Below are 13,873 nucleotides of genomic sequence, written 5' to 3' on the forward strand. Positions count from 1 at the left end.
TACTGCCTTTTGCCTTTGCACGACTCCTTATTTTTTAGTAAATAATTCAAAGGCAGAGGACAGTATCTGACAAATAAGGGTCAAAGGTCAACTTTGAGCACAAGATTTTTTATATACACACATTTCTTCATCTGGACAACAAGTCACCAGATTTTCATTGCTCTACCTATAATACATTTGTGTGGACAAAACAAAAAAATTTAAAGTCATTTTTCTCAGTTTGACACTCTGGTCAGTTACTGCTTTTGCCTTTGTAGGGCAGCATAGAGATCGCACTGTCCGAGAGTTTGGGAATATTCACACATAACATATACACATAAAACATGATATCCGAGTTTTAAAATCAAACATTTTAAAAGAGAACAATACATCACGGTTGTTTAAACCAATCGACATTAAGCTGTGTCATCAGCAAGTCGTTTCCCATCATGCTTTTGATCAGCGCAGTCGGTGGAGAGCAACTGCGCGCGACTGCAGAATCCGACACGTGCGCCTTGCGCTCGCGAGAGCTTTTTGACACACGTCAGCATGGCATCAGAGCAAGGCGGACCGCACTCGGACACATTTCTAACCGGCATGCATTGCGCGCTGATCACCGGTGATCGGTTCTGCGCAGATTTTGCTCATCTCAAACAAGCCTATCAACTCTACCAACTGACACATCAGCTCTACCACCTGACACATCAGCTCTACCACCTGACACACCCTTGAAATGTCTGCTTGAGGCTTGTGCATTTAAGTGTGACACTTTGGCCTCTCTTATTAAGCATTTCAAGACGCACATAAGGGGAGGAATGGTAACTAGATGTCCATTTAGAGGTTGTGACTTTTGCTTCACATATTTCCAGAAAACATAGGTGTGCAGAGGATTCAGTTTTAGATGACCTTGTTCTAGACAAGTCTATTGCTACAGAGCCGTTGCCGGATCTAGTATCTACATTTCTAACTCATTATTTTGTTTTCATTCTAGAAATCTACATGACCACAATAAATAATAAGAATTATAATTATAATAAGAATTACATTTGTATAGCCCTTTGTATCTTAAGCAGATCGCAAAGTGCTCATAACACATAATGTTGTATCTGTTAATTTCAGGTGACATGATGAAGCCCTCCGGATGGCTTATATACATCGAGGGACATGTCGTGATGGGCCCACACCCTTTCTTTTTACACGGAGTAGCTGCTTTCTTCAGCAGCTATTACGTCTTCAACTTTGAGGATCCTGCCGCTGTATCGTCGACGCTGGAGTTCATTCAAAGGTATTTTATAAAGATCACATTTAATCTTCTAATACACATTATAGTACAGGCTTCCAACTCAATGACTTTCTTTCGGTCTAAAATGCTGACAAACTTGGTACCTGAGGCTTAGCCTAGTGAGACCATCCTGATCTCGTGAACTCGTTCAATTTCGCTCTGCAGATCAGTCTGGTTTTCTACACATGTTATGCTGACAAATACCTGCCGGTCCAATCACAGCTATTTATTTTGTTTTGGGGCAGGCTATGTGATGATGATTTCGAAACGCCTATTGCGAAATGCGAATGTATTGAATGAAGTAGATGAAATTTTCTTTAAAAGCAGAACAAAATGCTCTCAGGCCCTTAATTGAAAAGGATGTGTTTGTCATAATTTCAACAAGGTTTGGTTTTAATTTACCAACTGGCCAATAGGCTCTATGCACGAACGCTGCTGACGGATTTTTCGGTAGAATCTCAGCCAGCGTCTTTACTTCCGCATAGAGCGTTCTATAGCGAAGTGTACTAGCGGCAAAACCTTAATAAAATTCACACAGCGATTTATAATTTAAGTATTATATATAGTATTATATAGTTACACGTTTTAGTGATGGCTTCCAGAAAATTTAAATATCAACGTCGGGAAGACAGTAGTTCGGCTGAACATTGTTGTGTCCCGTTGTGTGAGGCCTCCTCAAAGTTTAACTCTATACTGAGTTTCCACACTTTTCCTTTGGACGAAGAAACACGCAGAAAGTGGATTAACAACATTCGACGTGAGAGATTTAACATCACATCTCATACAAGGGTCTGCAGTCGTCACTTTAAAAGTGATGATTTGATTGAGCCCTCGACCCCTAAAGGGCGTCGCTTGCTGCAAAAGGGAGCTGCACCAACCTTATTCCAGTGGAACGGCTACTCCGTGGTTGAACCAAGACGCACCGGGGTATGGCAAAGACGGGAGTGGGACACTCAAGTGGATGAGGTTCCTGTGCGAATGGATGCCCATTATCTGGAGCATGATTATTGTGCAGTTCCAGAACCCGCGGCAGTTGATAATGCACTGGACCAGACCGAAGATCTCCATAAAAAGGTGGACCGACTAATGAGACAGGTGGAGGAGTTGTCAGTCGGTCAACGATTTAGTTTGGGTCGATTTGCTGCTTCGGACGATGATATAAGGTTCTACACTAGGTACGTTTTTAAAATATTTGTATGTGTGTGTATATGTATTTATTTATGTATGTATGTGTGCGTGCGTGCGTGTGTGTATATGTATTTATTTATGTATGTGTGTGTGCGTGTGTGTAGCCTATGTTTATTTATGTGTGTGTGTGTGTGTATTTATATATATGTGTGTGTGTGTGTGTGTGTGTGTGTGTGTGTGTGTGTGTGTGTGTGTATGTGTGTATTTATTTATGTATGTGTGCGTGCGTGTGTGTATGTTTATTTATATGTGTGTGTGTGTGTGTGTATTTATATATATGTGTGTGTGTGTGTATGTATATGTGTGTGTGTGAGTGTGTGTGAGTGTATATATATATGTGTGTGTATATGTGTAAATAAACATGTCTTACATCTCATTTAGGTTCATGACTTACAGGCATTTAATGACTTTCTGGAAACTCATTGAACCTGCATCCCACAAAATGATTCGTGTGACCAGAGCAAGAGCAACTACAATGAGGAGTGAAGCTGAAACAAGAGGCAGTGCATGGGTAAATAAAAAATAGAAAAACAAAACCTAATTTTACATTTTCAGTGAAAGCCTAGCCTACACATTATATGTACATAATTGCAAACCTTGTTATTTTTATAGGGTCAGTCCCTGCAGCCCATTGATGAGTTCTTCCTCTTCATGACCCACCTCTCAGTTGGCCAAACACAGCGGGATCTGTCCCACAGATTCAACATTCATCAGTCTACAGTTAGCCGAATTATTACAACCTTGGCCAATTTTTTGTATACCATTCTTGGCTCTGTCCGCATATGGATGTCTGAGGAGGAAGTCAAGGCTCATCTACCCAATGAGTTCCAGGACTACCCAGACACACAAGTGGTGATCGACTGCACGGAACTGCGTTGCCAAACTCCATCCTCTCTCCTGCTTCAAAGTGAAGTCTTCTCCAATTACAAATCCCACTGCACCTTTAAGGGGTTAATCGGCATGGCACCACATGGTGTGGTCACCTTTGTGTCATCCCTGTATGCAGGATCTGTCAGTGACAAGGAGCTTTTTAAGCAGTCTGGAATTGTGTCTCTGTTGAAACCTGGAATGGCAACAATGGTCGACAAAGGTTTTCTTGTTGATGACTGTGTGCCATGTAAAGTCTACAGACCTGCTTTCCTGTCAAAAAGGAAACCGCTGACGGCTGATGAGGTAAAGAAAACACAGTCCATTGCTCGGCTGAGGGTCCACGTCGAGCGTCTCATCCGCAGGGTGAAGGAACACAAGCTGTTCGACACAGTCATCCCTCTTTCCATCACAGGGAGCATCAACCAGCTGTACACTGTTGCTTGCCTCCTTGTAAATTACCAGAATGGCCCCTTAGTAAAAGCATGGACAAAGGATTAAAGACAAGATAACTTTGTTTGGGGATTGATGAATTTGGATTTATTTTTGTTCAAATATAAATAATTTAAACGTGTATATAAATAACTTGAACACTTGCACTGCAGGAATGTAAACATGTAAATATAAATAACTTGATACAGTTGCACAGCAGGAATGTGAACATGTAAATTTATAAATAACTTTGTACAGTTGCACTGCAAGAATGTAAACATGTAAATATAAATAACTTTGTACAGTTGCACTGCAAGAATGTAAACATGTAAATATAAATAACTTTGATACAGTGTTTAACATTATCTACAGTGATGTTGAGTAAATAAAAAAAAACTTTGATACAATATTAAATGATTATTTGTCTTTTTACATCTGTAAGCATCTTGGCAGGTAAAAGTAAAGAAAGAAATGGTCAGCTTTCTCTCGAATGATCTGAAACATTTTGATGTCTTTGTAAATGCGCTGGATCATCATGTCATCCTGTGCATAAACGACAAAATCACACCAGTCCAATCCTGAGATCAGCATTTGTCCTTGAACTTGCCAAAAGTATGCATGCTGTTGTTTCAGTTCTGGTGTGCCATTGTGAAATTTAAGGTAAGGACAGTCCACGTAACTTTTGACATTGGGACATTTTATCTCCAAAAGTCCAAAAACATGGTGCTCTTTAGGGTCAAAAATAATCCCATCAGGAGAGGCCCCCAGCCAAGGTGCATCGGGGTGAATTAAGAATCCACAAGTGTGGTAGTTTACTTCTCGCAGCAGACAGTTTTTCTCAACTGCAGCAGATTCCATTTCAAGCCCTCTCTTCATGTCTGCTGTCTGGCGAGTTCCCTTATAAATTCTTTCAGCCAGGTGTTCAGCCGAGCTCTGTCCACGCACATGACAAACCTCCCTAAAACGTGACGCTGTTACCCGGGGTTTTCGGACCGAGTGCCAAGCAAGTGATGCACTCTGTTCTTTGGTGGCATGCTCTATTTTATGAGCCATATCCAAAGTTACTGCCAGTGACGTCATGTGTGCTTGTCCATGTTCGCTATGGACAAACAAGCAAACAGATGCGTCAAGGCTGTAACCAACTAGTGGCAGAGGTGGCGGTGGTGGGGCATCTTGATGGTGAGTGATGTTGCATGTTGTTGCTGCTGGCTGCTGGTATGACAGCACACTTCCATACTGAACTTTACCAAAGGCAGAATCCACCAAAGAATCCTCATGTGACATCCTGATAGTAGTGACTGGAGGAGCTACAGCACTGGCGTAGTCCTTATATGCCTCTGCTTCTTGGAGGACTGAGAGGTCAGGCAGCTCACCGGTGACACCCTTGTAAAGGGTACTCCTGAAATGAAAAGAAAAGTATTAAACTTGTATTAAAGTATTGAAAGTATTAAACAAAAAGCACTTTTTCTAGTTTTTAGTCTGTCTAATCTTTCATATTTTTCATTTTAAACTACATTCATCTTTAGTATGAAATGTTTGCGTTGTACCTTAAACCCTCAGCAAGCTTCCTCTCTTTGGGTCTTGCAGACAGAACCACCATTTTATGGACAGGACCTGGCTTGACTCCCTAGAAAATATAATAATAATAATCTCATTTAGAGATCAGCTGTCTTTTATGTCCTCCTACTCTTAATCTATGGGGCTTCTCTGACTTCCTCATCGACCTGAAACATGTCGCCCTCACGCTGATCTCTCCTGAGAACTGATCTTTACTGGAAACTGAGAAATTACTCATAGTCAGTAACAATCATATTGCACAATTTGTATGTAACAGTTACATCGCACAAACAAACAATTTTCAAATTTACGTAAAACTATACGTTTAACTAATATCAAATAATCCAAATAATAGATAAAATAATACAAAGACCGGTATGAACTTGTCAGAAACGGAGACAACGATTTTAGAGACCGATTCGCTAACGTTAGTCGAATTTTGCATGATATGAGAGAATAACATTACTCACCCTCAAAGTTGTCAATGTAGCTTGAAATATATAATTTAAATCCCTTCTCTTTCTTGCTCTTAGGTGTGACAGCAAACTGCCTCACAATGATGTTAACATCGTTCACGTTAACCTTAGGCAGTTCTTGCAAACAGCGAGTGTAGTTTGCCATTATCTCCACAGAATGTAAACACGGCTTACAGCGCAGCACCGGATGTGAGTGAGCGGGCTGAGACAAAACCCGGAAGCGATCGTGCATAGAGGCTATTGCGTGAAGATGCATTTCAGTTGCGGCGCACGTTGATATGGCCTCTCATGGTAGAAAGTCAACCACTTTGCCTCAGGCAAACCTAACCTGAGGCACCTTGGCTAAAAATGGCTAAAAAAAATTATGGTGAGAGTAAGATCTAACACGTTTGGATTATAAATCTATTAGGGTTCGATGTGGGGAAAAAGCCCAGCAAAAAGCAAACCTTGATAAATGCTGTCTGCAATGCATACTGTAAGTCTATTTAAAACTGAAACTATCTTTGCTTATTAACAGGTGCTTCCTGGGCATCAATCCTGAAAGAGACTCAAAGACCAAGAAGCGGACAACAATGAACCCTCATGTGAGCACCCTTTTGAGGAAACTTATTGACTTTGAGTGTGCATCATAGTTTTTTTTTTTGCAGTGGTAGTTGTCAGGCTCAGTTTTGAGTAGCCTTGTTCTTTTTGTAATTTTTCAAGACAACTTTGCACTACACGATTTTTACACAATGCTGTTGCGTTTGGACTCATTATAATGTTTGAGACTGAGAGGAGCGCCTGACCCCTTCACGACATTCCTTCATCGCTCTCTCCCTTGCTCTCTTATCTTTCCATGAAGGCCTCATTCCCATCCTGTCCATTACTGTTATTGTGACACAGCTAGTTGAATAGTTGAATTGTGAGACAGGTAGTTTAATTGCAATTTTGCACAATTTCTCTGCATTTTCTGCATTTTAAGATGGCTTTTATGACTAGAAAGTTGAATTTCTTGAACTCTTGAAGTTCTTGGCATCTGCTGTACATTGAAAAATATTTATTTGTTAACAAATATGCCATAGGGCTAACATTGACCTTACCTCAGAGTTGTTTGTTGGGGGGAGGGGGTTAATTGTACAGTGATTGTAAATTCACAGTAAATGATCGCTTCATCTGCATTACTTTTTAAAGTAAGTTACTGGACAATTTTAGCATGACAATTATTGTCAACTTGTACATTACTTTCACAGTAAACACTGAAAAAAATATTGTAATTCCCCAGTAATGTACTGTAATATCACAGTAATTGCTTTGTCATTGAAGCTGTGAAGTTACAGTATACAGTTGTGCTTTTACAACAATGCATTATAATATCACAGATATAAAATTACATTAAATTGCTGTGAGTATATTTCACAGTATATTGCTGTAATCCTTACTGTGAAAGTCATGCACAATTTATCCAATTATTTATTGTAAATTCACAACGAAAATATGGCAGTGAAGGAACCTGAAGATACTGTTATGAACAAGCTCTGTATATAGGACACATTATTAAACTTCATTATTCACTGCATATTATGGGAAAATGGTAGACAGATTGCTGCAATTACTGTGGGAAATCAGAGACCGTTGAACATTTGTTTTTACACTGTGAGGGATATAAAAGAGAAAGAAATCAGCTTGTTGAAAAGTTAAGAGATTTGGAAATCAATGTCATTACAGTTTAGAATATATTTCAGAATGCACAGAAACAGTGAAGGGCGTATTATAGTCTTTTGAAATATTTAAGAGATACAGATTTGATTAGAAGGATTAGTCTTTTTTTTCTTATTTAATTATTCCTTTCGTTCATCGAGGCTTCACCATTAAGATGTTTTAAGTGTCAATGGTATGGTCATGCTGCTAGCCAATGTCGAAGAAAACTTTGATGTACAAAATGTGGAGGAGAGCATGAGTATGGCAAATGTGAACAAAATGCTGTGTTAAAATGTTGTAATTGTGGTGGCAATCTTTTATAACTTTTTACACTCACTGAAGTTAGCCGAGTAGCGTGTGGGACATGCCAAAATCACATACATCCAATCAAAGAATAAAATCAGAAAAACACATTTCAAGAGACTTACCATTGTACCTGTATCATACAAGTTGTATGTGTGTAAGTGTTTGGCCATTTATAATAAAACCTCAGAATTTCATTATTTTGCATTATGTTCATGATGACTGAGGGATTCTGATGAGGACACTTTATAAATGATATTGACTCGTATTCTTTTCCTTTTCTCACATATGGATATTAATTTCTAACAGAAACCATAAGGATTTTGTGTGAATAAAAATAAATAAAATAAAACAAGTTACAAATTAATACTCATTAAAGAAGCAAGAAGTTGCCAGTGCTCAAGCAGATGATGAAGTAGCCTACACCTATTCATCATTCAACCTAAAAAGAAGCAAACAGAAGAGAAATGTTATGACCAGGCTCCTTTGGACAGGCCAACCCTCATTATTCACTGCATATTGTGGGAAAATGTGAGACAGATTGCTGGAAAATCAGAAACTGTTGAACATTTGATTTTACACTGTGAGGGATATAAAAGAGAGAGAAATCAGCTTGTTGAAAAATTAAGAGATTTGGAAATCAATGTCATTACAGTTTAGAATATATTTCAGAATACACAGAAACAGTTAAGCGTGTATGATAGTCTTCTGAAATATTTAAGATTTTTTTTCTTATTTAATTATTCCTTTCGTTCATCGAGGCTTCACACTCCATCCCAGTAGGTGTCGCAAATGCACCTCAAGCTGGATAGCCAACTGCCAAAAAACACAAAACAACAAGAAGAAGTAACGTTAGTAGTCAGTCACATAGACATCATATAGATAGACGCCCTATCGACCGCTACTGCCTATTGGCACGGACGAGAATTGGAGCGGCCATCTTAAACCGGTCATCCGCTCCGCTCAGTGTAATCTGAATGGCAGGTGAAATGAGCTGTCAGTGCATTAAATTAATCATATCTCACAGAATACCGAACTGATTTTCACGCGTTTTTTTTTGCTGCAAAGGTCATTCATGTAGCTATGATACAGGACACATGGTTCGGCGTATTTTAATATCCATAGTAGGCTTAACAGTAATATAATATTCTGATATAAGATATAAAGTGACCAGACACATGTGTGATGAAGGATATAATGTATTTTATAAATCACACACTATAAATATAATAAAGAAGCAGAACCAGGTAGTTGCAGTAAAGTAAGATATTTTAATAAGTTGAAGAAACAATTTATGATTTGTGACACGCACATACACACGAACAGAAACAAACACGAACAGACACACACACTCTCACTCACTCTCTCTCTCTCTCTCTCTCTCTCTCTCTCTTTCTCTCTTTCTCTCTCTCTCTCTCTCACACACACACTTTCACACACAGAACGCAGCCACCTGTAATAAAAATTGAGAAGAAGCTTTTCAACGTGTTTGCATCAGTAATTTTTTAAAATTTAATTCGGACAACATTAAGCCTATACCTTTTTTATTGTATGTGGATATGGGAGGGGAAATGTCGAGACTAAAGCCCTATTCGGATTAACTTTACAAGGGTAGATGGAGTAAGTTAATAATGTAATTTTACCATAATATCAATAGCCAAATCGCGTGTGATAAGATATACGTTAACGTAACACTAGAATTTGGAGGGGTAACTCAATTTGCGCATCGCTGTCATGCGTTTATTACATTGCTTCCTGATATCATGTGCGCAAACACAAATAACCTATACAACAGGGCAGTTGAATGCTTATCTGATAACCTAGAAGCTCTTGTAATTATTACTTTAACAGTTAACGTTACCCCACCTCTCCATGCCGGGTGAACACCGGCTGATGTAGTAACGTTAAGTTAAACAGCATTTCACAACGATTTCAGTCCAGTAATAGCAAATATCCTTGCTCTTTCTCGATTATCTGGTAATATTCTATTCACAAAATACAACCAATAGTACAGTAATGTTAAGACTTACTTGTGAAAAGCCCTATTTTCGATGGTCCGGCGATTAGAACAGGAAAATGCTCCACAATGCTCTGGCATCTTATCTGCTGCCACGCAAGGAAACTAGGAGTATGACCGGTTCAAGATGGCGGCCGTATTTCTCGGTGCTCAGCGGCCAATAGGGCATCTAGTCTCTATATGATATCTATGGTCAGTCAGCCTCATCAGTTCAGTCGAGTCTTCTGAGGTGAGTCGAGCAGTTCATGGGACACTTTACACAGTTTGTTTAAGCGACAGGCTCCTTTCTCGGTTTTTTTTCATCGGGCACAGCGATACTTGTGCATCTTTCTGGCGTCTTCCTACTGAAATAAACATTTAGTGTTGCTGCTGCAGCGAACATGTGAGGAGAATATGTTGAGTTCATTCAAACCTCAGTGATTTTGTGTGTTCGTTTCGATGTCTTGAACAACCGAATGTCAAGTCAAAAGTCAAAGTTTGAGATCTGTGAGGGGGAGACATTTTAAATATATAACGTTACATAAATTGTAATATAGATAATTATGGATAGAGTTTGACAGTAAACAATATTGTTTGGGTCGCTCTTTAATTTTTAAAGGTTTTATGATCCTTGTTATTTTCTTTACATACAAAATTGTAACTGTTAACTGTCGTGGTTGATGAAAATGTATCATTCATTAGTATTGGTTTTTGTGTTATTGATGTTTTACACGTGTTATATTGTGAGAAATAACAGTATTGTCTTTTCGTAAAACAATTTTATTGATTTTTAACATATTCTTACTCAAATAATCTGGTTAGGGTTCATATAATGTAATGTATTATATATATTATATAGAGCAGTGGTTCTCAAACCTGTCCTAGGGACCCCCGCCACTGCACATTTTGCATGTCTCCCTCACCTAACACACCTGATTCAACTTATCACCTCATTAGTACAGACTGCAAGACTTGAATTAGGTGTGTCTGATGAGGGAGACATACAAAATGTGCAGTGGTGAGTAGGGATGCAACGATTACAGATTTTGTAAGTACAATTATTGTCCGAGAAATAATCACGATTTAACGATTATTATGCATCAATTAATTTCACAACACTAGTAATTAGAGATGCTCCGATCAGCATTTTTGGGGCCGATCACCGATTACCGATCACCAAAATCATGATCTGCCGATTACCGATCACTGCCGATCACAGAATGGCAGGGGAATGGGAATCTTTTATCTATAATCTAGCAGAGTTTGCACCATTTGTAGAAATGTGTTTATTTAATTGTATTTAGAAAATGAGATGTCTTAAGGCTACTGTAGGCCAACTTTCCCAAATAAGGCAGAGCAACATTAAATTATTCCAAACAAAGAGGGGTCAGGCAGACCAACACACATCATTTACTAATTGGCAACAAAATGTTCAACTTCAATATTTTACTCTGAAATCATATGGTGACAGTAATATCTTAATCTGTGTCAGAAGTTATGAAAATGAAAAACCAAGTGAGTGCTTCCATTAGGGCTGGATGATTAATCGAAAAATAATCGAAACCGAAATTCAGAGCCTATAACTGACATAATTTTACCATGTCGGTTATTTTGGTTTTTTTAATCCTATTAATATTTCCGCCCACTGTGTGTTAATGTACTTTCCCCTTAAAACATATTACCTCGTGTGTATTCATGTGACTCCGCCCGTTCCAGTCTGCGACATTGAAGCAACATCAGCCCCTTTCACACAGCGGGTTGATCCCGGGAAATTGCCAGAACAAACACCTTCTGTGTGAACGCAAACACGACCCGGGGTTGATGCCAGGTTGGGGATCTAGTAACATTGCCGTGTTCAGTCCCGGAACGCGCGCTGTGTGAACAAAAGCCATAATCAATGCCGTGTTGTAATGATGGCGCTAAGCCGGGATCGTTCGCCAGCGTGAAACGGTTCGTAATGCGCTAGTTTATGATCGAATCAGAGAAAAAAAACAGACAAGCGTGGTTTCTCGAGAGAAATCGCAGCTCATAAGCAAACTATAGACGCCGCTGGGACATGTAACGTGTCTTTGCGGGTTGTGTGTGTCTGTGTGAACGCACTCTCTTGATTCCGGAAAATCACTGGCAGTGTGAATGAACCAAAGTCAAACGAACCCGGGTCAAATCCCGGACAACTTTATCCGTGTATTTTCCGGACTCTCTGTGTGAAAGGGAACTCAAACACTGAGTCAACTCAGCAACAGGAGCCGCTTGTACCAAAGAAACACGCGAAAAAAGAGAGAGACTGACAAACGCCCAGCAACAAGTGCCTCCACTCCACAAAGCAGGTTTCGATAACACAAGCATTTACAAATGCTATACACAATATGAAAAGGATTAGTTTTTTTTGTTTTATACACGTTATATTTTACTTTTAAGATGGTAATATTTACAATGATTTATTTTGTTTACAAAAAGAACTATTTTCTACATTTTTAGGAAACTTTCTTTTTACATTAAAACTTAATTACTTTTTTATAAGACGTTTTTATTTCAAGCATATCAAACAAAGATCACAGCAGAACCATAACGCATATCAGAGCAACACTTAACCGTGTTTTCATTACTGAATGATTCAGCGTTTTGAATGAATCGGTTGAGTCAAAGATTAAATGATCCATTCATAAACTAATACATCTTTCTTGAATGAATCAGTCGTTTGAACAATTGGTTTGAATGAATCAGTCATTGACTCGCTCATTAAAACCGACGTCTGCCGCCACCTACTGGCAGTTTAGGGTTATGTTTAAAAGTATCATTTTTTTCCAACGTTTCTTATTTGTATATTAAAAATATTTAATGCAGTTGACATTTTTCAGTGTAAATTATTTAATTTGATCAGCCCTATAGTGTCTTATTATTCTAATTTAATTTATTGATCAAATTTAGGATGCATTTAATATGCAGATTTAAATATATCAAAGCTGACTGATCTGAAGCCACATCAGATCACAGAAAGTTATTTAAAAGACTCGACTTGCGTTATAAAGTGAGTCTGGAGCAAAAACATGGTTTTAATCCAAGCGGCAACCTTTGTGTCTCTTGCTTGAAACCAGTGGCGGCGCCAAGGGGGAGCTAGGTGGTGCCGTAGCTCCCCCTATAATAGGCATAGCACCCGCCCAGCACCCCCAAGAAATGTCTGTAATTTTTATAATAATAATTTAAAAATATATATTTGGTCTAAAATAACATGAGGCCCAAACAGGCGATCTTCTTTGGCAAATGGACGCAGCGCCCGGCGAACGTTTGCAGACATCCCAAGCCTCCCTTATATTGATAGCCGCTCCCTGATGGACGCAAATTAGTTCAAATCTCCCGGCATCTAGAGCTCGCGAGCTCCAAACCGTGTATCGCGCGCAAGACAGAGAGAGCGAGAGACAAGCCCCCGTCCGTCAACAAAACCGATCGGAGCGCCGTCTATTAAGTGTTAAGCATCCCCATAGCACCTGCAACAGAAAATCTCTGGAGCCGCCACTGCTTGAAACCAACACGGAAGTGACGTAAACTGCAATTCATCGACTGGCCGCTAGAGGAGGATGTAAAAGACAATATATATACCCATATACCTTCCATGTTAAAATGCCCAACTTAGCCTAACAGCAGAAAAACGTGTTTACAGCCTGGTGCAAAAAGTGGTTTTGGTCTATAAAGCTAATTTTGCCCTTCATTATAACTGTGAGGGGGTGATTTTTTAAAATTTATTTTATGACTCATTCGTTTAAATAATATTAAGCCTTAAAGTTGTGCATAATTAAGGGCGTGGCCACTTGAGTGAAAGGTGGATTGCTGCTGATGTCACTAGCTGACAGTTAGCAGACCAACGGCTAGTAATTTCAGTCGCTGAACTTGGCATCCCTTCTGTGTTTGTACTTTTTTCGGGATTATTTCATACAATTTAATACACACATTATACCTTCGCCCAAGCTGTTGTATTCCGTCGTTGTCGATATCAAGAGAACAACCAGCACTCTTTTTCATTTGTTTTCCTGTGTGAACATTAGGACTGCATCAACTAATCGATAATAATCGATTATGAAAATCGTAGTCAACGAATGTCATTATCGATTAGTTGGTCTG

The 13,873-nt window shown here is 39.0% G+C and overlaps 1 protein-coding gene across 1 annotated transcript; it reads right to left on the reverse strand.

Annotated features, from left to right (window-relative positions):
- Positions 1 to 3,842: 3,842 nt before the first annotated feature.
- Positions 3,843 to 5,370, reverse strand: LOC143749658 (uncharacterized). Its single transcript, XM_077242081.1, has 2 exons — positions 5,296 to 5,370; positions 3,843 to 5,147 (listed from the first exon to the last, which is right to left on the reverse strand). The coding sequence occupies exons 1-2, from the start codon at positions 5,346 to 5,348 to the stop codon at positions 4,178 to 4,180; spliced, it is 1,023 nt and encodes a 340-aa protein (XP_077098196.1). The 5' UTR covers positions 5,349 to 5,370; the 3' UTR covers positions 3,843 to 4,177.
- Positions 5,371 to 13,873: the final 8,503 nt, after the last annotated feature.

This window comes from Siphateles boraxobius, unplaced genomic scaffold, assembly GCF_051911475.1.
Source record: "Siphateles boraxobius isolate OS27281-9 unplaced genomic scaffold, OSU_SipBor_1 25, whole genome shotgun sequence".
Classification (NCBI taxonomy): Eukaryota; Metazoa; Chordata; class Actinopteri; order Cypriniformes; family Leuciscidae; genus Siphateles; species Siphateles boraxobius.